Below are 27,384 nucleotides of genomic sequence, written 5' to 3' on the forward strand. Positions count from 1 at the left end.
TTTTTTTTTTTTTTTTTTAAATAGGGGATGCATTTCCCCTCGTTTGGTGTCTTTGATCACCAAAATTAAATTTGGCTGCATCATTTTGGCTTGTGTTTGACTGTAGGTTTTATGGCACCAATAGGAGCCTAAACTTTTCATTGAATTGAACTTGGGACACCTTGAATTGAGAGAATTGGTAGCTTAGTTTAATACGTATACCTGAAGAATTTGAGTAAACATGCAGGCTTTCCTCGTTGTTTAGCCTCTTAAAAATTTATTTGCAGTGAAATCAAAGTTTAAGCAGAACCAAAGCAAAGTTGCCAAATCTTGTTAAGGAACTCTCTCTGGAAATTAAAATTTTCTATGAGAGTAAGTTATACCATAAGTAGTTGTATGCGTTACTTCTCTCTCCAGATAAACTGCTGAATAAAAATGCAGATCTTAGACTTAATTTTTTAAAACAATAGTTCAGCAATGGAAAACCTACAGACAAATTTTCCTTTGGTTCAGGGCTCAAGTAAAAAACTGAAGGGGATGGGAGATGATGGCAGCCCTCCAGTGAAAAAAATGATGACAGACCTTCATGCAAATGGAAAAATGCTGATAAATTCGGTACCAACAGTAAAGAAGGAAAACTTGGACGACTATGGAGAAGTACCAATGGAAACAGATGGAGAGCATGTCAAGCGAACCTGTACCTCTGTACCTGAACCTTTACATTTAAATCCCAGTTTAAAACACACATTGGCACAATTCCATTTAAGTAGTCAGAGCTCTTTGGGTGGGCCAGCAGCCTTTTCTGCTCGATATTCCCAAGAGAGCATGTCACCTACTGTTTTTCTGCCTCTTCCATCTCCTCAAGTTCTTTCTGGCCCATTGCTCATCCCTTCCGATAGTTCTACAGAACTCACCCAGACTCTGTTAGAAGGGGAGTCTATTTCTTGTTTTCAGGTTGGAGGAGAAAAGAGACTCTGTTTGCCCCAAGTCTTAAATTCTGTACTCCGTGAATTTTCACTCCAGCAAATAAATACAGTGTGTGATGAACTGTACATATATTGTTCAAGGTGTACTTCAGATCAGCTTCATATCTTAAAGGTCCTGGGAATACTTCCATTCAATGCCCCATCCTGTGGGCTGATCACATTAACTGATGCACAAAGATTATGTAATGCATTATTGCGGCCACGCACTTTTCCTCAAAATGGTACCATGCTTCCTGCTAAAAACTCATTGGCTCAGTTAAAGGAAACTGGTAGTGCCTTTGAAGTGGAACATGAATGCTTGGGCAAATGTCAGGGTCTGTTTGCACCCCAGTTTTATGTTCAGCCTGATGCTCCATGTATTCAGTGTCTGGAATGCTGTGGAATGTTTGCACCCCAAACATTTGTGATGCATTCTCACAGATCACCTGATAAAAGGACTTGCCACTGGGGCTTTGAATCAGCTAAATGGCATTGCTATCTTCATGTGAACCCAAAATACTTAGGAACACCTGAAGAAAAGAAGTTGAAGATAATTTTAGAAGAAATGAAGGAGAAATTTAGCATGAGAAATGGACAAAGAGCTCAGTCCAAGGTAAGCTTGTTTTTAGTAGCAATTTTGAATGATAGTAAGGGTTTACTTTGATATAAAAATTTCATATTTATAACTTTGCCTATGTATTGTTAAGGAGCTCTAGTAGCATAGAAGTTATGAATTGGACTGCGATCTGCAAGTTCAGCAGTTCGAAACTACCAGCTGTTCCGTGGGAGAAAGATGAGGCTTTTTGCTCCTGTAAAGATTTACAGCCTCAGAATCCCTGTGCAGGGTCCCTATGAGTCCGAACCGACTCCATGGCACACAACAGCAACAACATGTATTGTTAAGGAGCACTGGTGTGGCGCTGTGGGTTCATGTGCCAGATTGCAAAGTCCTTTGAACTGCAAGGTCGGCAGTTCAAGCTCACCAGCTGCTCCTTGGAAACCCTATACAGAGTCAATATGAGTCGCAACTGACTCGACGGCACTTAACAACCATGTGTTGTTAAGAAATTGCTGCTGCTCCTTCAGCAATAAGAGAATAGTGAACAATACGTGTGTAATATGTTTGTATTGCACTTACAGACTTGCTTTCCTGAGTGTGTTCTCCCTTGTCCTTCTAAACAACCTTGAGTGAAAAGTAGGATTATTCTCAATTTACAGATACAGAGAGTAAGACTCACTGAGGTCAAGTGATGTTCCCAAGGTTAAATAGAAAGATGACTTAGACCCTCTGTTTCTCAAGTCAAGTCCTTATTCATTACACACCCAGCTTTTTGTTGACTAAATCTGGCGTTTTCCTAGGGCTTGAGTGATTTACACTTTGGTATTAGCTGTATTTACAGTTGTTACAACTCACCAAAACCATTCTGGTGGTGAGCTCCAAAGACATCTTAGAGTTTCTGATATTGCTTCCTTGCTTGGGTATTCAGGCTTGTACAACATTGAAACAAATGGGAAAGACTCATTTACCTGAGGAATTTGATTATAATAGCTAAGGTTTTTTTTAAACAATGAGATAATTAAGGAAAAAGTACAGTATATACTGTGTTACAGAATAAAGAAAAACTTCTTTTAGGCTAAACAAATATAAATAGTATAGAAACCTATTGGCACAGAGCTTTGAAATTTATAATTTTTATATTGCTTTATCTGCTAGATTAAACTACCTTCAGCTAACTCAAATTTTGATTGCCTGGGGAGTGGAGACGATTTAGTTTGTTACATATTCAGTTTGTTGATTTGGTTATTTTGTATCTTTTTTATGCTTGATTAAAATTGATACATAACAACAGTGTATTGAGTGCTTAAAATGCGACAAGCATACTCTTGAGAAGTTTTATATGTTGGTTTTTACTTCATTCTTACAACAAAAGGTTGGCTATGTTTTAGCTTAAGAAACATTTCATTTTTTTTATTAAAATGTCTCTGCTGTTTCCCTGAATGAATGAATGAAGCACATTACATGACTGATTGAGTGTTCTTCATAGAGACATTGTTGTTGTGTGTCTTGGAGTCGGTTCCGACCTATAGCGACCCTGTACAGGGTTTCCAAGGCTGTAAATCTTTATGGGAGCAGAAAGCCTCATCTCCCATGGAACAGTTCGCAGCTTGATTCGTAACTAGAGCTCCTTTTCAAATTCCTAGTGGGCATTTATTCTAATTCTGATTTTGTTGAATGTTACCTCTGTGTCTGTGGAAAAAAAGGTTGCTAAGCAAATTGATCATTTATAAGTAAAATTTAAAGGGTGACATTTACGTAAGAGACAAATTGTCTTTTCAAGACAGTTAAGCCCATTTATAGCCAGTCAATTAGGTAATTATAGGTCTTCCTTTACTGTTACTACAAATGACTGAAAATCTCTACTAAGATGCTCTTCTTGTTAAGTGCCATCAAGTCTTTTCTGACTTAAACAGTGATTCTTTGTAGGGTTCTGATGCTTTCAATCTTCATGGGAGTAGAAAGTCTCATCTTTCTCCAGCGGAGCGGCTGGCAGGCTTGAACCATGGACCTTGTGATGGTTCACAGTTCAGTGTTTCTCATATGGAATCACCATATTCCCCCAAGAGGCCCTTACATACATATATATTTTTTTAAATTAAATTTTAGAATTCTAATAATTCAAACTGGACTGCTCTTAGGTAGTATTAGTATGGCTTTGAATCTGTTTAGGTAACATAAACAGTACATTATAATACAAATCTAGAGATAGCATCAGCAACTTGAAATTATTTTCCCCTTAAAACATATTAGCCATTTCATTGCTTTTTAGTTTTATATTTTTGTTTCAAATCTTCATTTGATAGTAATGGTACAAAACACTTATTTTCTCTTAAAAACTACTGTACTTGTGCTTAGGAAGTTTATTTCTCAGTGTAAACCTAATTGAGATAAGGAAATACTAGAGAGATTGGATAGCTACAAAGAGTAGTGTTGGGACTAGATGTGTTTCAGTAACAATTGTGACAAAATTGATAGAGTTTGTTTTATCAGTGGTGTTGCTTATATTTTGTGGTTAGTGTACATTTTGATCAAGTGGGGTCTATGCCAAATGAAGTGTTTGTGCGCATATGAGGGACCAATATGAACATTTTAACCTAGCTTTAAAAAGTTATAACTGTCTCCATGAGTTTAGAGACTTTTCTCTATGTTCCCAGAACCCAGTTTAATACTTGGCTTATCAAAAGGCACTGAGTAGATTTTGTATTTTTTAAATTGAATATATTTGTGATAAATAACAACCTTGATTTTAGAATATATGTTTGAAAAATAATGGCCTAACCTTTAGACATGTACATAATGTACAAAAAAATAACGTTGATAGGATTAACTGATCAAATGAAAGAATGGATAGGAAAGCATTTTGTAAGTTAGAGCCTATTCTGTAGCTAGGATGGCATTTCATCAAACTGTTATCTAAATGTCCACTAATAAATACTTGGAGTGCTTATGGTAGAGTAATGCACTGAGAGGTTGCTTTGAACTGCAAGATCGGCGGTTCACACTCACCAGCTGCTTCCCAGAAACCCTATACAGGGTCACTGTGGATCGGAACCAACTTGATGGCACTTAACAACAATAAACACGTAGGTTTCTTGCAGTCACCACACACCATGACTTACCTAGAATTATGTGAACGTATTTCTAAGACAAGGAGCTCTGGTAGCGTAGTGGTTACGAATCGGGCTGCGAACCGCAAGGTCAGCAGTTCGAAACTACCAGCTGTTCCGCAGGAGAAACATAAGGCTTTCTGCTCCCGTAAAGATTTACAGCCTCGGAAACCCTGTTGGAACCGACTCCACGGCACATAATCACCACCACCACCATTTCTGAGACAAATAGTAGGTTTTGTGTTCACATGTATTCTCATCTTTGTTGCTTGTTGTACACGGTAATTACACTAATAAGATTTTATTGAAGTATGCTAGAAGAAAGTGTGAAACAGGTTTGCTGCAAGAAATAGAAATAGTTATCATTTTCTGAATTACTGCATCTTAGAATCGCAACCCCAAAAGGTACATTGGTTGTGTTAGAGCTGGTGCCCATTCTGATGATGATTGAAATCACATCGATGATTAGAATGTTGGAGGGCCTGGTGTAGACCTATTTAGATGGACAAGTTTGTTTAGGAGTACCTTTCTTACATCTTATTCTGACTTTGTAATGAGTTCAGGGTCATCACATTTTTGGAGCTCATTCTGTCAATAACTGCATTTGTGGACATTTCCTTTCCCTGGCATAATTTTTCTGAAATCATTAGGGTGACTTTGGGAATAGTGCCCCCTTATGGTTTATGGAGTCCTGGTGTGGCACTGTGGGTTTAATGTGCCAGACAGCAAAGCAGTTTGAACTGCAAGGTTGGTCGTTCAAGCTCACCAGCTACTCCTTGGAAACCCTATACAGGGTCGCTATGGGTCAGAATTGACTCAACAACACTTGACAACAACATGGTTTATGAAAAGTCCTGGTGGTGCAGTGGTTAAAATGCTTGACTGCTAATTGAAAGGTGGGTGAGTCAAACCCTCCAGGCATTTTATTGAAAATGATGTGGCAGTCTGCTTTCTATAAGATACACAGCTGTGGGAATCTTATGAGACCGTTGTACTCTGTCCTGTAAGTTTGCTTTAAGTTGGAATCAGCTCTATGGCAGTGGGCAATTGGTTTAAGAAAGAAAGTCAGTATTCATTTTTACGTTTAGAAAAATGGAATTGGTAGTGCTTTTAAAAAAATGTCTTAGACTGAGAAATAAGTAAAAATAAAAAATTTCAAAAAAAAAAATTGTCCCCTTAGGATAGGCCTGAATCAGTATGTATAGTTAGCTAGTAGTGTTCTCATAGCCATACATACATTATCATTTATGCTACTGGATGAACAGATGTAATCAAGAATTGGGTTAATTTCATTCCCTTCAGAATTCTGTAAGTGAAAGTGATTGTGGAGCTAAAACAATTCATTCAAGTACGGGGTTTGGACTATTTTGGGAATGCCTTTAGTAATAGTAATAGCGCCAACCTGTATTTTGTCCACATACAGAATTTTCTTCTACTGGAATATGTATGTGTGTATTGAAGGAATACACATGTATGTATACATACATACATACACACAAGGTTGTTGTGGTTAAGTGCTGTTGAGTTGGTTCTGACTCATAGTGACCCTATATAGGGTTTCCAAGGAGCGGCTGGAGGGTTTGAACTACTGACCTTGCAGTTCAAACTTAACTTGTGGTTCAGTGCTTATCCTACAGTGCCACACTTGTTGTTGTTGTTAGGTGCCATCGAGTCGTTAACCAACCTTTAGTGACCTTATGCACAGCAGAACGAAACACTGCCTGATCCTGGGCCAACCTCTCTACTGCTGCCACGCTTGAGTCCATTGATGCTGCCACTTGGCCAATCCATCTCATTGGGGTCTTCTTCTTTTTCTCTGACCCTCCACCTTACCAAACATGATATCCTTCTCCACTGACTAGTCCCGTCCTTCTTGACAATATGCCTGAAGTATGAGAGATGAAGTTTGGCCATCTTGGCCTACAAGGAGCACTGTGGTTGCACTTCTTCCAAAATAGATATATGTTGGTTCTTTTGGCAACCCATGGCACTTTCAATATTATTCTCCAACACCATAACTCAAAAGCATCAATTCTTCTATGGTCTTTCTTATTCACTGTCCAGCTTTCGCATGCATATGAGGTTATTGGAAATACCATGGCTTGAGTCAGGTGCACCTTAGTCCTTAAACTGACATCTTTGCTCTTCAACACTTTAACAAGGTCTTGTATAGTGGATTTGCCTAATAGAGTACGTTGTTTGATTTCTTGACAGCTGCTTCGTGGGTGTTGATAGTTGATCCAAGAAGAATGAAGTCCTTGACAACTTCAGTCTTTTCTCCATTGATAAGAATGTTTATTGGTCCAGTGACAAGGAGTTTTGTTTTGTTGACATTGAGATGTAATCCATACCGGAGGCTGTGCTCTTTAATCTTCATCAGTAAATGTTTTAAGTCCTCTTCCCTTTCAGTAAGCAAGGTTGTATCCTCTGCATATCGCAGGTTGTTAGTGAGTCTTCTTTCAATCCTGATGCCACAGTTTTCTCAGATTATTGGCTCAGCATGCAGGTTGAATAAGAATGGTGAAAGAATACAACCTTGTCGCACACCTTTCTTAATTTTAAACCATTCAGTGTTCCCGTGTTCTGTTCGAATAACTGTCTCTTGGTCCAGGTACAGATTCCTCATGAGCACAATTAAGTGTTCAGGAATACTTACTTATACTTCGCAGTGTTGTCCAGAGCTTGTCATGATCCACACAATTGAAAGCCATTGCATAGTCAGTAAAGCACAGGTAAACCTCTTTCTGATATTCTCTGCTTTCAGGCCAGTATACATCAGACATCAGCAGTGATATCCCTCGTTCCACGGCCTCTTCTGAATCCAGCTTGAACCTCTGGAAGTTCTCTTGTCAGTGTATGCTTGTAGCTGTTTCTGTATTACCTTTAGCAAAACTGTATTCATGTGGGATATCAAAGAGATTGTCCTATGATTTCCTCATACCATTGGATCACCTGTCTTTGGATTGGCACAAATTTGGATCTCTTCTAATCAGTCAACCAGATAGTTGTCTTCCAAATTTTTTGGCATCGATGAATGAGTGCCTCCTGTGCCGCCTCACTTTCTTGAAAGATTTCAATTTTTATTCCATCAATTCTTCATGCCTTGTTCTTTGCCAATTCCTTCAATGCACCTTGGACTTCCTCCTGCAGGATCATTGGCTCTTGATCATGTTACCACTTGAAATGGTTGAACATCAACCATTTCCTTTTGGTACAGTGACTCTATGTATTCCTTCCATCTTTTGCCCAGAGAACCCTTCAATAATGGAAGTCAAGGCTTGAGTTTTTCGTCAGTTCCTCCAGTTTGAGAAATGCTGAGAGTCCTAGGGTTGTCTCGATGGTAACTAATAACAACCATTGTTGAAATAATACATTTGGACCATTTTAAGACAGAGCAGTATTTTTCATATTGCAGTTTGTGACCCATGCAGGTTTTGGGGTTCCATGAAAGAGAATTAGGCACTATAGAAATTATTTGAGTAAAGGTTTTGTCAGGTCTCCTAAACATGGTATAGAGTACAACTCTAAATGCTTGGGAGAGAACTTAATTTGTTACATACAGTGGAAACTTGGAACTTTTGAACTTAAATTTTCTTGAGAAACCTGAGTTGAGAAGACTGGAAGGGTCATAAAATCAATTTAGTGGGTCATAACCAAAATCTTAATAACATGTGATAGAATCAAATAGAAAATAGAATACTATGTACATTATAAAGGTGATTTGTATACATTTTGATATTGCCAATTTATATCACATAACAAAATAATCAAGGTTCGTAATATTTTTTCAGGCATTCCAAAATGAGACAAAAAAGCAAGCTTTAGATTTCTACAGGTTAAAATATTGTACAACATATGTTTCAGTGAAAATATTTATCTAATATTGAGATTGTCAGATAATTGCACTAGTAATGCATTGACCACCAAAGGATTCCATTATTTAAAAAAATACTGATAAGTTCTGGTAATTAACAGAATTTTAACAGTTTGTTTCTTTTTCTTCTAAGTTGTACAGGGAGTTGATAACATACTACTGATTTCACATGGCTTTGTTTCCAAGGACTTAAGGATGCACTTTATTCTAAGAATGTGAACCTTTGCTTTTCCTGTGAGCATTATTTTTATGCTTTGACAGGCATTGCTGTAATTTCTCTGGGTCTGCCTGATGATGGCTTAGTGGAGATGCGTAGATCTTATCTTCACTATTTTTGCATTGTTGTTATTACGTACTGTTGAGTCAGTTCTGACCCATAATGACCCTGTATTGGGTTTCTGAGGAGTGACTGGTGAACTTAAATCACCAACCTTGTGGATCAAACTGACTTTGCAATCCAGGGCATTAACCCCCCACAGCACCACACCTGGACTCCATTAGCAGTAAACTGAGACAGAAGATTGAGCCCTTCAAATCTCGTAAGTAGTAGTTGTAGCTTTGTGGCATTAGGAGTCCTGGTGTATGTATTGCACTGTAGGATAAGCACTGGATTTGATAGCCCACTAGCCACTCTTTGGAAACCCTCTATAGGGTCACTGTGAGTCTGAGCTGACTGGACAGCACTTGACAACAACACTAGGATGGAGTCATGGTATGATGCTGTATGATAAGCACTGGACTACTAACTTCAAGGGTGGCAATTCAAATCCACCACCCGCTCTTGGAAACCTACTTGTTGTTAAAAGTGTTGTTGAGTCAGTTCTGACTCATAGTGACCCTATACAACAGAGCAAAATGATGTCTGGTCCTGCGCAATCTTCACAGTTGTTACGCTTGAATTCATTGTTGCTGCCACTATGCCAATCCAGCTTTTGTTAGTGTCTCCCTATTTTTCACTGACCTTCCATTTTACCAAGTTTGATGTCCTCCTCCAGGGACTGGCACCTCCTTATAATGTGCTCAAAGTATTAGTGACAGGTCGCTATGAGTCAAAACAACACTAGGATAAACACTGGGCTGCTAACCTCAAGATTGGTGGTTCAAATTCACCAGCTGCTTAGTGGGAGACAGGTGAGAGGCTTTCTGTTCCTGTAAAGCTTTATAGCCTTGGAAACCCTCTACAGGTCCTCTGAGTTGGCATTGACTCTGTGGCAGTGAGTTTGAGTTTTCTCTTTTTTTGACGGGGTGGGGTTAAACACTTTCTGTTTTAGTTAAACCACTAATTCACAACATGTTGAAGCAGGGCTTTGAACTGGTTTAGTCATGGCAGACACCATGAAATTGGAATATACCCAATCAATTTGTAAAATGTGATTTACTAGGCTGATAACAGGAATGGGGAAAATTATGGGTCAAAGCTATTCTGAAATGAGAAACTTGAAAGCTGCATAGTGAGCCTTTTCAGGAGTTTGATGCACGATGTTAGATTATTACCAGAACTGTGGAGCATGACCTACATTCAAAGTGCAGTTGCCTGCCATTTTTAAGCTGGGCACCGCTGTTTCTGACTCTTCCTGTCAAGATATTTGGTTGCTATGCATTGCACATGCTGTCCTTGTTTTCCAGGAGAGAGAATCAGGTTTCTAACAGGATGTCAACCTGTAATTTTTACTGTTCCTGTTATTGTTCTAATCTAGTAAACACAGATTTAAAAAATTCAGATCTCTTTTTCTGCTACTGCCCTGACTGAACTGGGAAAAACCAGTTCAAAACCCTGGTTGTGAAAGTATTGGGGAAACATAATATTTACTGAGGGATTCAATTTCTTTCAGTGACAGTTGTTGGCACCTGTCCAGTAGGGTATCTTTTGTGTTCTTCTGAAATTGTTTATTGACCACTTGAATATCTTAGTTTTATTCACAGTAAGAAAGACACTGACAGGTATATTCACTTTAATCATAAGGAGGTATTGCCTGCTATTCAATTATGTGTTTAGGATTGATAGCAATTTAAGTTGGACTCCTATACAAAGTAATGTACCTTTTACATGTGTTTTATTTATTTTGTAAACAGGCTTTTAAGAAAGATAGATGCTTAAATTTAACAACCTGTTAGTATTAATATTCATCATATGCTTACTGTCCTATGATTTAAATGCTAAATTAAAAACATAATACGTTCATAGAACTTTTTAAGATCCTATTTTTTCCCCCACATTTTAAAAAAGACTTAATTCTGATTTTTGTTGAGAGTTAAAAGATTCAACCAGTATTTTGAGGCATTGTCTTAATTGCTTTAAATCATTGGGCTTTGTCACTAGGAGTTTAATTAAAGATCATAATGTTAATCTGATGATATAGTTAAAAACTAGAGTGCCACTTCAAAAAAAGAGTTTATTAATGAAAATAAAGCTAGGAATTTAAAAAGGTTTTAGTTACTTATTTTTTTGTGTCCAGATTTGAATATTTTTATATAAATAGTGCTGAGTGGGTAGAATTGCTTTTATATCTAGAAAGTGGTAACAAAACTGCTGATTAGTTTTTTGAAAATGAGTTTGAGCTGTCTGAATTTTTTGTCATAGTGGGATTAATAAGCACTGTACTATTAAAATGTAGTGGGTCTTTAGGAAATCTGACAAAGGATCACGTACACATAAATTAAGAGAAATTTATAGAAATGTTTCATTTTCACTCAATTTAAATTAAACTCCTTTACTGTACATTTTGAGATTATTTAAATTATGTTTTCGTAGACCATATTTGGAGTTTTATGACTTAGAGAAAGAACCTTGAAATGGAATAATATGTCTGCAGTTTTGCTTATGTGTTTCAGATGAGGATGCCATCTGTTCATTTTGGGTTAGATAATGGTAGGGAAGGTGGGGAGATAAAAGCATTTTTTAAATGTTAAGGCCTTAATTTAAGCTATGAAATTATCTACTTCTTTACTTTGCCAAGCTCTGTGATATATTTTATTTTAGTGTCTATGTAATCAAAGGTAATAAGGTATTCTCAAAGGTAAAATAAAAGCTATAGATATCTTAGTATCTAACTTTTATTCCTGATTATAGTATTACTTGCTATGCCATTTAATTGTTCATTTTTGAAAACCTAATTTGTATGTTGACAAAAATGCAGGATAGATGAGGAAATCTGGCATGCTTTTGAATGCTTTGTGTATAATATGTGCTTTTCTTAATTGTTCTTAACACACAACTAGGAAATTTGTTATAAATGTGATTATACTTTTACCATAGCATATTGTTGTTGTTGGTAAGTGCCGTCAAGTCGGTTCCGACCCATAGCGACCCTGTACAGGGTTTCCGAGGGTGTAAATCCTTACGGGAGTAGAAAGCCTCATCTTTCTCCCGCGGAGCGGCTGGTAGTTTCGAACCACTGACCTTAAGGTTCGCAGCCTGATTCGTAACCACTATGCTACCAGAGCTCCTTTAGGTAAAATTAATTCCCTACATGTTTATCATCATTACTGTTGTATATTTCCCATCATTTATATTATTTAATTTGTAATGCTGATCTCTAAAAATACAGCGCAGAGATTGTTAGGCTTTGGTGATTCATGGAATGGAAGGATAATGAATGTGAAAGACTATCTTGTGAGTTTCTTGGTAGCAGAGTAACCTTGAACAGGGTCACTCTGGGAATTAATGAGCTACTCTTTCATTCAAAATTCTTTCTACAAATATTAATGAGTCCTTACTACATGCCAGGCATGGTGCTAGGCCGTGAGAATACCCAAGTAAATAAGATAGTTCTTGGCCTCAAGCTGCTGTTCAAGTACAGGCTGGATAGTAAGTTGTCAGGGATTTTGATAGGGAATTTGAACATTGGCTAGGGGATCTTTAAAGAACAGTTCTTTAGGATTCATGAGTCTGTGACTTTGACAGAGAGTTAATGTGAGAATAAGGAGTATGATACAGATAGAAACCAGAGAGGAATGGGTGTTTAAAAGTAAATTCATGTGTTAGCAATTGTTTTATGATGGCATCTGAAATTTGTATACAGAAATAAAGGTACACAGAGTTTAGATTATGAATAGAAGTAAAACATATTTACTGAATTTTAATTTTAACAGACTTCTAGAAAATAAATTCTAATTTAATTCAGTCAGTCGTGGCCTAGATTTTATTGATTTGTTAGATTGAGTTTATCCATGCTTAGTAATACCTCTCCTGTCACACAATGTGAGGCACAGAATGCTCCACTAAAGTGAGAATTCTAGATAATGAAACTTAGTCTTTTAAGAACTGGTTTCATAAAAAAAAATTTTAACCTTTTTCATGAATTTCCAAAATGTACTAAATAGTTATAAATCGTTCTAACTGGTATACAAAGGTAACTGAACTATGCTTTATTGATGTTAAACTTTAGCTACTGTGTTCTGTTATGTTGGAAGCAGGAAGCAATTGAGGTGCTTAAGTTATTTGGCCTGACTTGCACCAAAACCCTCAGATTGTCTTGCCTTTTGAATTCATTTTTGTGTTGGGGCCTTTTATAATTCTCTCTCCATAGATTGTCACCTGTCCCCTTCACAGCTGTCAGTATTTCTGGTGTCAGTAGCTAGTTCCCTTTATAATTTACTGCTAGAACTAAGTGTTGTTGTTATTATTAGTGCCTTCAAGTAGATTCTGACTTACAGTGACCCTGTATAGGGCTTCCAAGGGTCGGCTGGTGAATTTGAACCACAAACCTTGTGTCTCAAAATGGCGTTGCATTCCAGTGCGCACCAGGACTCCAGAACTAAGTGTAGGCATAGGGAAACTATGTAAACAAGTGATTGGTTTATTTCATAAATAGTTGAATTTGCTCCAGATTCGGAATATTCAGATCCTTTGAAAATATTCTCTTCCCTGTAATTTCATACTTTTGTTAGTATTTAAAATTCTTTGTCTAGTAACTCTTAAGAAAAAAGGTAGGTCTCCCATCAATACAAGTTACCGTATTTATGATTTGATTTTGCTTTGGTCACAACTGGAGATGTTTCTTTTCTGTTGTTTTACGTAATTCTTCAGTTCCTTGGTTCTGAACTGGATTACTGGGAAAAACATCTGGCAAAACAGTTTTCCTCATTTTTCTGTAGCTAGTTAGCGGCTATCCCTCAAGTATGCTGCATTATTGTGTGAGTTGGTCAGTCCCAGCATACCTTGCCTACTTGTGGAGCCTCTGAGAGACTGGATTCAGAAGAATAGCCAGCTCTCCTTTTGTTTTATCTATCCTTTAACTCATCCCAATCCCATTCTCCCGCCTTCCACTGAGTTTGCCAGTGGACTTCATATCTTTGTTGCCCATCCTAACCATTCCTCCTTTCAGCTCTTTTTTCCCCTTCACCAGTAAGTCTTGCTCCTTTTATAGGTGCTCTTTTCCTACAACAGCAGGGTAATTACTGTAATATGAAAAATGCATGTGGGAAGAGTATTGAGAAAAGGGAGACATACAGTAAGCAAATCAAAATAAGGTATATGTTGGTTATTGTAGGTTATTCTCTTTTTCAGTTTTGGAGCTTCAGTTTCCTAATCTGTAAAATGCAATTAATGATACCTATTTAGTGGGGTGTTTGTTAGAAATAAACATGATTTTATGACATTCTTGGTAGGTAGAAATGCTCATTATGTTACTTCTTACCTTTCTCCTTTTCCCTTTTATTTACAAGCACACTCCATTCATCAGGCCTTAAAAAAAAAAAGAGCTTATATATTTTTGAGGAAATAATGGTTTTATTGATAAGTGTTAGCCAACAAAGTGGTGTAGGATTTAATTTAGCAAAATATGTTGTGTAGAATGTTAGTAATGTTTACAATCAATATAATAGTTCAGTTTCATTCTGCATATCTTTTAGAAAGATAGCTATTTAGGACATTTTGGAATTTCACGAAACTATGTGGTGCTGCAGGTAAATGCACTGGACTACAAGGTTGGAGATTCAAGCTCACCAGCCACTCTTCAGAAACCCTATACAGGGTTGCTGTGAGTTGGAACCAACTAGATGGCACTTAACAGCAACAAAAACTTGGATATGCCAACAAATACTGTAGAGATAGTGTGTATGCTAACAGTGTTGCAGCAAGGTTAAGAACCATAATTTCTCAGTGGTATATGTATTTATTTGGGAAATAAAAGTGTGCTGCTGTGGGTTCATGTGCCAGACTGCAAAGCCGTTTGAACTTCAGGGTTGGCAGTTCAAGCTCATTAGTTACTCCTTGGAAACCCTATACAGGGTCGCGGCTATGTGTCAGAACCAACTTGATGGCACTTAACAGCAACAACTAGTCTTTAAAATGATTGTGAGGTTGGTACAGGACTGAGCAGTGCTTTGTTCTGTTGTGTGTTGTGCATAAGGTCACTATGTGTTGAAATCATCTCGACCATACCTAACATTTTTTAAAGTGGATTTTCAGACTAGATGCCATAAATGTGAAACTTGATGAAATTATTTTTGTTAATGTATAACAAGCATACTGACAACTGTTCATTGTGATGGCATAGGTCTTGTAGCTGTTTGCATTTCTCTTAAGGTAGTGATGATGTATGGTATTCTTAGGAAAGACTACTTATTAGAAGATGACTCTGAATGATTCAACTCTTATTCCTCTAAGTGGTTTTTCCCTTCCATTCTTTTCTGTAGACAGATGCATCATCAGGAATGGAATTGCAGTCATGGTATCCTGTCATAAAGCAGGAAGGTGACCATGTTTCTCAGACACATTCGTTTTTACACCCCAGGTGAGTGGATATGCATTCATTCATTCATTTAACACTTACTATGTCAGATGGGAGTCGTGGGGTGGTGCTGCAGGTTAACGTGATGGACTGCAAGTTAGATTTGAAACTCAAGGTTGACAGACAGTTCAAGCTCACCAGCTGCTCTTTGGAAACCCTGTATAGGGTAGCTGTGAGTATTAGCTGACTTGACAGCATTCAACAATAAAACACGCCAGATGAGAGGAGCCCTGGTGGCACAATAGCTAAGCACTAGGTTGCTCATTGAAAGGTCAGCAGTTTGAACCCACTGGCTACTCCATGGGAGAAAGATGTCTGCTTTAGGCAGCCTGCTTCCCTGATGGTTTCAGGCTTGAACCTTATGGAACAATTCTGTGTTCTATAGGGTCCTTCTGACTTGGTTTCGACACCATGGTGATGGGTTTGGTTGGGTTTATATGCCAGATACTGCTCTAGGGCTTGGAATTTATTAAGTAGTTTTAGGTGTTCTTATTATTAATAGATTACTTTTGAAAATTCAGAGTTTGTTTTTTTTTAACTAAGTACACTGTGTTTTAATACTTTGTTCCTGTTTCTCTCTTTAGGGAAATTATAGGAGCATTAGATTATTTAGTCATTCTGATTAGAAAAAAATTGAAGGAATAATGTAAAATGAACTGTAAATTGAGTTGAACATTTACTTGTTGTCTCTTAATAATATATATGTGTGTGTGTAGATATATATTTTTTTGTTCTTGAGATATAGGTGATTCGTAGGTTCTTGATAATTTTTATATTTTAATGACAAAAATCACATGTTTGAAAAAGTTTAGATAATCCAGAAGTAAAAAATATAAGTTCTCTTCAGTTTACTTCAAGAAGTAAACCGACTATTTACGAGCTTGGTGTGTAATTTATTATTTTAAGAAGAAATTATTTTGATAAACAAAAGTTTTTATACTAATTGTTATTGTTGTTAAATGTTGTTGAGTTGGTTCTGACCCATAGCAATTTTGTATAGGATTTCCGAGGATCAGCTGGTGAGCTTGACCATCGACCTTGTGGTTCAAGCCAACTTTTTATCTACTGCTATAAATATATAGTCTTGGAGCTCTGGTAGCGTAGTGGTTACGAATCGGGCTGCGAACCACAAGGTCAGCAGTTCGAAACTACCAGCTGTTCCGCGGGAGAAAGATGAGGCTTTCTGCTCCCGTAAAGATTTATAGCCACGGAAACCCTGTACAGGGTCGCTATGAGTCGGAACCGACACCACGGCACATAACAACAACAACAAATATATAAGGAGCTCTGGTAGCGTAGTGGTTACGAATGGGGCTGCGAACTACAAGGTCAGCAGTTTGAAACTAACAGCTGTTCTGCGGGAGAAAGATGAGGCTCTCTGCTCCCATAAATATTTACAGCCTCGGATCGCTGTGATTTACATAGGGTCACTATGAGTCGGATCCGACTCCACAGCATATAATCACCACCACCATAAATATATATTTCTTCTAAGCATGGTGATGAAGTCTCAGACCTATTTACATTTGCACAGTCATTATACTTTACTGCATTCTAGTGAAGTCTTTGGGCAGTATGAAATCTGCCAGTTTTCTGAGCAGAATACTGAGTTTTCAGTACCAGGATTCCTATGATTGGTAAGACAGAACAATATAGGTGTCCTGTGCACAGCAATTGAGTCTAGGGGATGAAGCATTTTGTCAGTTCAACGATGACATCTTCTGAGATGAGAGTTAATTTCAAACTCAGATTTGTTTCATAAGCTTCTCAGATAATTAATCTACAGAGCAATTGTATGAGCTTTGATCATAATCAGTTACTGCTCTCTTAGTTTTGCACCATTAACTATTGCCCCTTTAAGTGGTGGTGGTTATGGTGGTTATGTGCCGTGGAGTCGGCTCCGACTCATAGCGACCCTGTACAGGGTTTCCGAGGCTGTAAGTCTTTATGGGAGCAGAAATCCTCATCTTCCTCCCGCGGAGCAGCTGGTAGTTTCGAACTGCTGACCTTAAAGTTCGCAGCCCGATTATAACCATTACGCTACCAGAGCTCCTTTATCAAATAAAGCACTTTATTGAGCTGCTTAACAGTCCTGAGACTATAAAGGTTATGCCAGAAAGATAGCAGATTGTATGCTACTTCGGAGGGCTATTTCCCAGCCCCAACACTCCTTCAAAATAGGGAATCTGCTCTTTGCCATATATAGTGAGGCTATCAGTCCCAGATTGAATGGCTCAGGGCAAGCCCAATGAGGAGTTCATAAGGCCCTTCTTAAATGGCTCAGAAAGAGAACAGTTGCTGTGAAGACTGCCCAGCTTCTGGACAGTTCTGATGATCAAGCTCCACAGGGCAGTCTTCCTAAGACACTAATGTTTTCTACTGTTCTCTTTCTGACAGCCTCACTATGGCAAAAATCAAAGATTCCCTGCTTTGAAGGAGTGTTGGGGCTGTAAAATAGCCCTCCAAAGTAGCATGCAATCTGTTATCTTTCTGGCATACATTTTAGTCTCAGGACTGTTAAGTAGCTCGGTAAAGTGTTTTATGCTTTTAGTTCCCGTGTGATATTCAGAACAGAAGAATAGATTTATCCCCTCACCCCCAATAGTATCTTTTAGTGTAGAGAAATTACTTGCAAAGTAACAAACTCCCTCATAACTTTGCTTGCAATGCTTAAATGCCAATTTTTTTCAAGATTTGTTTTCTAAGATGTTTATTTTCTGAATTATATCTGTTTTAGTTAAAAAAATTGTCTTTTTTTTAGTTTAAACGTAGAAATATGCATTACACGTTTCGATTTTTACTTAAATGTACAGTTAACAGTGTCTTAATTTGTCTTTATTTATTTTCAGCTACTACTTATACATGTGTGATAAAGTGGTTGCCCCAAATGTATCTCTTACTTCTACTGGGTCCCAGTGTAAAGAAGTGACTAAGGCAGAGGCATTTAAGTCCACACCAAGACAGTCAGGGAAGCCACACAGCAGTGGCAGGCATCAAAACCCTGTGTCTTACCCTGATGTCTCACTTGAGGAACAGGAGAAAATAGATTTGAAAACAAGTAGAGAACTATGTAGCCGTTTTGGTGAGTATCCGCAGATTATCTTTTTAATATAAAATATCAAACTATATAGTAGATAAATTTACTCAGCATTGTCCAAGAGAATTTTTATTTAAGAGAATAACTGAAGCTTTAACTTTAAAAAAGAGCCTTATCTTTTCTGCTCTGGGTGATTACTATAAACCTCAGCTGTAGAGGCTAATGCTGGAGTCCTGGTGTAGCGCTGTGGTCAGCACTGGACTACTAACCACAAGGTTGGTGGTTCCAACCCACCAGCTCCTCCTTGGAAACCCTGTACAGGGTCACTGTGACTTGGAACTGACTTGACGGCACTTAACAAAAACAACACTGAGGCTGTTGTGAGAGAGAAATATATAAACAACATAGCTTTCATCCTGCAAATGATTTTTGTCTGATTTATTCTCTCTTCCTGCATTTTCTATCAGATTCTTTGTATAGGTTCTTATTTTTCTTTCTAATTTGCTATGGACCAATAGACCATTTAACTAGTAATGCTAAGAAGTACACATAAGTATTATTACGTATGATGATGTTTTCAGTGCCATGGAGTTGATTCCAACTCATAGCGACCCTGTGTAGGGTTTCCAAGGAGCCGTGGAGGGTTTAAACTGTCAACCTTATAGTTAACAGTCCAGTGCTGATCCTACCGTCTGTTAATAAGTATTGTTGTTGTTAAAGTGCTGTTGAGTTGGTTCTGACCCATAATAATCCTATATAGGGTTTCATAGGAGCAGATGGTGAGCTTGAACCGCCAACCTTGCAGTTCACACTGACTTTGTAGTCCAGCACATTAACCCACAGCGCCACACCAGGACTTAGTTATTAAGTATATAGACTCAGGGAAACTTAGTTTATGGAATACAACAGCACGGACTGAAAATTCACAGGTAAAAAACTGATTTCTTTCAAATGTCAGATGCAGAATACTGACTGAAATCTAAAGAAACTGCCTACTTGCATTGCCTTTTAAAATAATGTGGGACCAAACAAGACATGCAACCTGTTTTACCTCCATACAGCAGCAGAGTTTTGCTTAGAGCTTAGTCAGTGTGGCAATTATTTCAGCTGCCTCAGAGCAGTTGAAGAGTCCTCTGATTATTTGTTTGCATAGAGAATAGAGATTCAATGGGGTGGGAGGTGGGAGTTCACTTTAATTTTTAAATTAAAAAATACTCAGTTTATTTTGATTTAAATATGACAAGTGTAATTTATGTCACTATATCATTCTTGCATTATATCTTATTTCCCAAGTTAATTTATTTCAGTAACTTTTTAACTGAAATATAATTCACATACCGTAAAATTTTAAAACGAATAGTTACGTGATTTTTTTAGTATATTCACAAAGTTGTACAACCATCACAACTAATTCCAGAACTTTTTTATCACCTCAAAAGGAAACAAATCCATTGGCAGCCATTCACTTTCTCCCCTTTCCCAACCTCTGTGGTGTGGGTTCCGACCTTTAGCAGTCACTAAATTACTCTGTTTTTATGGATTTGCCTTTTCTGCATATTTCATATGAACGGAATCATACAACACGGGACTTTTTTCTGGTTTTCCCTTAGCATAATGTTTTCATAGTCCATGTTATGTTAATTTGTATTTCTTTTTATGATGGAATAATATGTTATGGATGTATATATTCTTCTTTGTTTACTCATTCATCAGTTGATGGAACATTTGGGTTGTTTACATTTTTTGTCTGTTATGATTAGTGCTGCTATCAGCATTCATGTTCATAGTGTGGACATAAGTTTTAGTGTGATCATATGTTTTCATTTCTCTTGGGTATATACTTAGCTTTAGAATTGTTGAGTCATATGGTAACTTTTTGAGGAATTGGCCAAACTCTTTTCCAGAGTGGCTGTAGCATTTTGCATTCTTACTTGAAGTGCATGAAGTTTCCAGTGTTCACATTCTCCTTAACATTTGTCATTTTTCATTTTATTGGTTAATAGCGATCTTAGTGGTTGTTAAGTGATAGCTCATGGTTTAAATTTGTAGTTCCTCAGTGACTTGTGATTTTGATAATCTGAATGTGCTTGTTGGCCATTTGGAGTTCTGATATGGTGCTGTAGGAAAAGTCCTGGACTGGAAAGTCCATTTGAACTCTGCAGGGTTGGAGGTCCAAACTCACCAGCTGCACCTTGGAAACCCTGTAGAGGGTAGCCATGAGTCAGAACCTACTCGATGGCACATAACAACATTGGCCATTTGTGTACCTTTGGAGAAACATCCTTTCATACCCTTTGCCCTTTTAGAAATTGGGCCATTGGTCCCTTTATTAATGAACTGTAAGCGTTCTTTTTACATTTTGGATATTAACCGTTTATCAGATATATGATTTATCACTTTTTAGATTGTCTTCTGTTTTTTGATTGAGTACTTAAAAACACAAAGTTTTAAATTTTGATGAATCCAATTCTAATTTTTCTTTGGTTGTTTGCTTGAGGTGTCATGTAATCCAAGTTATGCAGATATATATGTTTATGAGTTTTAGCTCTTAAATTTAGGCCTTTGTTCTATTTTAGATTAATACATATGCTGTGAGAGAGAGGGGTCCATCTCCTTCTTTAGCATGTGGATAACAATTGTCATAGCACCATTTATTGAAAAGATCATTCTTTCCTTATGGAAGTGTCTTGACTCTTTTGTTAAAAATCCGTTGCCCATAAAAACCTAAGTTTATGTCTGGATTCTCAATTTTACTCCATTTGTTTATATGGCTCTCCTTTTGCCAGTACCACTCAGTCTTGATTTCTCTAGCTTTGCTGTAAGTTTAGAAATTGGAAAGTGTGAGTCTTCCAACTTTGTTTTCTTTGAGATTGTTTTGGCTATCCCGGATCCCCCTTCATTTCAGTGTAGATGTGTGTGTGTGTGTATATATATATATATATAGTAAAACACATAATGTAAATTTTAGAAACAACTTGCCAAGTTCTGCCTAAAAGCTACCTAGGCCCTAATAGGGTTTGTAGATGAGTATCATTTTGGGTAGTAGTGTCAGCTTACCAGTGTTAAGTCTTCTCATCTACAAACATGGCATCATTCCATTTACCTGATTTAGCTCTGATTTCTTACAAATGATGTTTTGTGATTTTCAGTGGACAAGTTTTACACTTTCATTAAATTTATTCCTAAGTGTTCTTTTTGATACCATTGTAAATACAAGTTTACTTTTAAAAATTTCATACATGGTTAATTTTAGTGACTTTAACAGTGATAGTAATTTTGTATTATTTGATTTTTACCTTTCAAAGATCCATCAATATCAAATAATTCTACAAGTAAAAAGAAATGTGAATCTGCCCCTAGCAACTTAGTCAGAGACATAAACAAGGTGGGGATTGGTCAAGATGCTGCAGCTTCATCTCCACTTCTTGTCAAAGATGTCATTTGTGAGGATGATAAAGGGAAAATCATGGAAGAAGTCATGAGAACTTACGTAAAACAACAGGAAAAACTGAACTCAATTTTACAGAAGAAACAACAACTTCAGATGGTAAAATTTTTATCTTAAATGATAGTCTGTTATGAAAAGATGCTTTCCTTATTCTTAGTAAGAGAAGTCAAGATGAGATGCTGTAAATGCACTTAATTTTTCAAAATTCTACATTGATTAAAAATAATTTCAGTATACTTTTAATTTTTCAGAGTAAATAGATTTTCAAGATAGTAAAGTCCAGTTCTCAATATCTATCAGTTTTATGTTGAGCTGATATGATGACTGAATTTTAGGTATTTTTCTGTTCTCTTTTTCCCTGACCAGAAATTTTTGACCTGATGAAAATAAAGTAAAAGTTGTATTGTGCTTCTTAACATTACAGGAAGTGGAAATGTTGAGTAGTTCAAAAGCAATGAAGGAACTCACTGAAGAACAGCAAAATTTACAGAAAGAGCTTGAATCTTTGCAGAATGAACATGCTCAAAGAATGGAAGAATTTTATGTTGAACAGAAAGACTTAGAGAAAAAATTAGAGCAGGTAATGAAGCAAAAATGTACCTGTGACTCAAATTTAGAAAAAGATAAAGAGGCTGAATATGCAGCACAGGTAAGAATTACTCAGTTTCTGTAAAGTTGCCCTTTTATCATAAGAATGGAAACTGTCATCTCTATTAAAGAAATTATTGAGTTCATTTTATTAGGCTAGATTTTGAAATAGGTAATGACCTTGTACTATATTGTCTAAGATGATTTTTTTTATCTTTATTTTATTTAAAAATTATATTGTTTCTGTAGTTGAAAGATTTGATTGCTAATTTCTAGCTGTCTGAATAACAACTGTTACATGGCCTACTCCTCAATACTAATATGGTTAAGTTTCAAAGACCAGGACGCTTTGTAAAAATGGAGGACCACAAAAAGGAAGGTGACTGCATCATTACGTAACTGCCAAACCACTGAGATTCATGGCCCAGCCTAGTTGACATATAACCTTAACTACCACAGCCAGTGTTACCTTGTCTAATGCTTTGGTGTTTGTTGCTGTTAGTTGTACATTGTTAATTCATAAAGTTGCCCTCAATTTTTACTATTTCATAAATGCAAAATGGTGGATAATGGTATAGTCAATGAATGAGAAGTATATATGTAATATATGTATGTGTGTGTATATATCATACATATGTATAAATATAGTGTTTGGGCTTTCAGATTAACAATATGTACTCTTGCCTACTATGTTCAGAACCCTTGGGGCAGAGATGAATATGTAGCTCCCTTCTATTAACTGAACTTACGGGACGTGAACAAATAACTGAAACATGAACAGGCACTGTGTGATGCAAGAGATAGTAATGTGTGAAAGTGTTGTAGGTGTTCTCTTGACCCTTTTCTCTTCAATTTAATGGCATGGCAAATAACCAAATTAAAAGTATTAAACATTTAAGAGATTACATTATGCATAAAATAGCTTATTTTATAAAAAATAAATGGAATGTAGATCTTTGTCATTATGAAGATTAAATGGAAAAACAAGACTGAATGAAAACTGACAGAACCTTTTAAATCACACAGCTGGCAGAGCTGAGACAGAGATTGGACCATGCTGAGGCTGATAGACAAGAACTCCAAGATGAACTCAGACAGGAGCGGGAGGCAAGGCAGAAGTTAGAGATGATGATTAAAGAGCTAAAGCTGCAAATATTGAAATCATCAAAGACTGCTAAAGAATAGAAACCTTTAAAGACATTTATCTGTGTATTTTTCAGGACTTGTTTGTTTGTTTTGGTAATAGAATTGTGAAAAACTTATATGACAACAAGGCATTATATCCATTTGTAGATCAGACAAAGTAAAAGATTATATATTAGTATATAAATTTTTACATTTTCCAAATGAAAGAAAATGTATGTTTCTTTGTATTTTTTTTTTCCCCCAACTGATTTAGCAACATACTCTGGTTTCAACTAGTAGGTAAGCTGCCTATATTTCTAATGCAAACTTAACAATTGTAGACTCTTTAAAAACTGCATTGTGTGATGGGAAATAGCTGTAGTCAACTTTGTTAACCATATTTCAGACTCAGTTTTAAATACAATGGTGACTCCATGTTGCAAATATAGAGGGCTACTCAAGGAATTGATCCTTTTCCCCCCCATGAACATAATTGATAGAGTATGTTCATTATTAGACACACAGTGTTACTTTTATTTTGTACAGATTGTGGGATGAATTTCCATCAATTCTCTCCTTTTGAATGTCTCCTCATAAGACATTTTGTGCAAAGAAGAATTTCATAGATGAGGTTACAGCACACCCTGTGGGCACAATGGGGAAGGATAACATGCTTTCTTATGCACTGCTGCTAAAAATAAGCAGTTGTAATTTGTCTTTGAGTTTAAGTGTGGTTATATTTAGATTTTTTTTTTTTAATGCAGCAACTTTAAATGGAATGAAGAGTAAAACTTTCTGAACTTTTGTTGATGTAATTGTAATAGCATAGTGGAAATATTAATGTTCTTGAGAAAAACTGGCATCATTGATGTTTCTATAAAATTTATCCTGCTGTGCAGTTTTTATATGTAGCTCTGGGTCTTAACTGAAATTTATATAATGGATTTGTTTTCCTTAATGGATTTGTCCTTTAAATTGTAAGATATTAAACACCTTGAAGGTAATTTTGGACTTTTTGTATGTTTAAATGTTTTGATGTCTTACCAAAATTTGCACGAATGGACCATTTTCAATTGTTACTTAATTTTTAAATCAGGAATTTATAGTCAAGAGATAGTGTAAAATAGGTTTATATAGGGACGTTAGTTATATGTTACTAACATGTTTTTAGATAATTCCATACTTTGGGAATGGGCAACATCTGCACTTTTTTTTTTTTTTGCACAGAAAAATCATATTTTATAGCAAATTTCATACTAGTTGACAGTGTAAAAGAATAGGTAAAATTCTGAAAATGACTTGATTTTAAAGGAAGTTTCTTGAAACTTCCATTAATTTACATTATTACTCCTTGATTTTTATGCTTCTCATGTTTTTTCATAAGGTAGGTACGGTGTGAAATTACTTAAGAGAGCTAGATTTATTTTAAATAGCTAGGGTTAAGGCTGTATAGTATTTCCATGATAGAAGGTAGATATGCTCTACTGGTGGTATAGAACTGTAAAGTCATTAAACCAGGTTTCACATATTTTTTTAATGGTACTCATATATCCAAAAATTTTTGTTCTTTTCAAAGTATAGTTTCTTAAATGTTAGCATATGATCTGAGTGTGTTTTCTGTTTCCCATTTAAATTTCACTATATTAACCCTGTAGCTCATTTGTTAATTCTTGGAATCTCCTTAAAACACAGATGTTAAAATGACAAATAGAACAAATGTTAAAGTATGGCATGTCCTTTGAATACCTTTTATTTAGGTCTGAAGAAAGACAAATCACAAAAACATTTATTATAATACAGTTTTGTTTTAGTTGTGAATTAGTTAAGTGTCATGGCGTAATCATTCTGGAAGATAAACTCAGGCCCCCAATATTTTCATTTATTTTTCTAATCCTTTGAAGCATTTTGCTTACACTTACTTAGTAAATAAGCAGCTTACTTAAGTCTAAGATAAACTAATCTTTGCTATTTTAAAATTCTAAGTGTTGTTCAAACACCATTAAATTATTATAAAATCGTAATTTAGAATCCAGTAAAGAAAGGTATTTTTCCTAGTCCTTTACATAATGAACACTTGCCACATGACATTGTATAGTCTTCATTTTATAGACGATACATTGATGTGCCATAGGTTTCTGTCTTAACTTCTTTGAAAATAGTTTTTAGTCAATTGTAAATATTATACCTGTTCTAGTTTAAAGTAATTTTATGTTAAACTGGACCATATAACTTGAAAACAATTTAGAAATTTTATAATACTTTAAAAATAGCCTTCACTAAAATATCTTCTTCATATAAACTTATTCTATTCTTTGCATGCTCATTTGTGTGTTGGTTGCTAACTTAGTTTGTTTTGACATAGTTTTCGTGTGCCAAATTTGTTAGGTAAGCAAATGTTTCCCTCAGACTTTGTAATGTTATTCTTTTAAGGAAAAATATAAAAATGTTTACTTTAAAAAGCTGCAGTAAAGAAATGGCCTCTAAAACATTGTGCCAAACCATCTTTAGAAGGAAGAAGAGTTCAAATATTACCTTACTGGGTGATGGGTCATGCTTAATTTTGATGGTGATAGTTTCTTAAATTGATAAGAAAAGTACTAAATTTAATAAAAGAAATGTAAAACCTGCTGCGGTCATTGAATAAGCTCTTAATTACCCTAATTTCGTGAATGCAGCTTGTAACACTATAAAAGGGTTTGGCCAGCAACTTAAGTTTGGTTTATAGTTTAGTTTTTATAAAGCATATTCTTGCTTGAATTTCTATGTACATGAGAGTTAGGATGTTTTATGCTGCTTTAGGATGTTTTATGCTTCTTGAACTAATTTTATAACATTTAATATATTAATAGTTTAGATATAATATCATTTGTACATAATGAGCTATAAAGCAGTTATTAAAATAGGCAAAATAGAGTGAGTAAAATACTGTTTGTAGGTTTATCCATATATTTTAGAAGTCATGACAGAACAACCAGTTTATTTGCACATCTGTGACTTCAGTTTGAATTAAAGTAAAATGGTTCACAAACTCAAGTAATACACAAATGCTCAAGGTATTGCCCTAGAATTAAATTGTAAAGCTGGTGGTGAAGGTTTTTGATTACTAAAATGTTTTTCTCAGAGATGAAATTAATGTTTTGATAACTTAGGGAAAATTCCTCACTTTTGTGTGTTCTTTATACATTTAATCTACATGACATTAAAAACTTCCAATGAAAAGTTGTGCTCATACTGTACATCTCTTTCTGTGCTTGGAACTACTTGTTAATAGTTTTTTTTTTTTTTTTTTTTTAATTGAAGCTGTCAGCAATAAGGGACACATAACTGCTGTATTACACGTGAAATTGACTACCTTAAATTTTTTTTCTAGTATCATATACTTATGCATTTCGATTATTGGAAGAAAATCATATGGGTATTTTATATGGCATCTTACATAAAAGGACAGTCTTTTTTTCTTTCTTTTTTGGTAAAACCTTTTCATTGAATTGCTTCTAAATTGCATAATATATTTTAAAGCCTTTTTTCTTTAGTAATAGAATTAAATGTCATGTAGTGCTTATGTAGTGATTTTTTAAATTAGAAGGTGATCAAATGTAAAAAGTAAAATGAAAAAGCCCAGATAACAAAATAGTGCATTAAGTTAGTTTAATGTAGAGAAATTTATAAGATATTTTTCTTCAATATAGATACCTCACTTGAAAATAAAGAAAGCACAGCAATTTACAGTAGGTCTAGTAGAAAGATCCTACTAAAAGAATGGCTTAATCTAGGATATCTTTTGGGGATTTATAGTTTGTGAGAAATAAAATACTGCTTTTAACCATCCTTTTAGAAGTATTTGTTTTTCCTAATAATTTTAAACCAACACAGTAGTCTTTCTATGTTACTCTGAATTTCTAATCTGTTAAGGCAGTAAATGAAATACCTGTTCTGCAATGGTTGAAGCTTATTGTTAACTACATTAA

The 27,384-nt window shown here is 35.8% G+C and overlaps 1 protein-coding gene across 2 annotated transcripts; it reads left to right on the plus strand.

The window, feature by feature from the left end:
- Window positions 1-456: 456 nt before the first annotated feature.
- SKIL (SKI-like oncogene) lies at window positions 457-23,978 on the plus strand. Of its 2 annotated transcripts, none has more exons than XM_006861826.1 (6): window positions 457-1,557; window positions 15,124-15,221; window positions 18,068-18,300; window positions 21,561-21,802; window positions 22,128-22,352; window positions 23,318-23,978. In XM_006861826.1, exons 1-6 carry the CDS (start codon window positions 457-459, stop codon window positions 23,474-23,476), a joined length of 2,058 nt encoding a protein of 685 aa, XP_006861888.1. In that variant the 3' UTR covers window positions 23,477-23,978. The 2 variants fall into 2 exon arrangements, with proteins under 2 accessions (XP_006861888.1, XP_006861889.1); XM_006861827.1 differs by having other exon boundaries at window positions 18,068-18,201; window positions 23,318-23,476.
- Window positions 23,979-27,384: the final 3,406 nt, after the last annotated feature.

This window comes from Chrysochloris asiatica, unplaced genomic scaffold (genome assembly GCF_000296735.1).
Source record: "Chrysochloris asiatica unplaced genomic scaffold, ChrAsi1.0 scaffold00043, whole genome shotgun sequence".
Classification (NCBI taxonomy): domain Eukaryota; kingdom Metazoa; phylum Chordata; class Mammalia; order Afrosoricida; family Chrysochloridae; genus Chrysochloris; species Chrysochloris asiatica.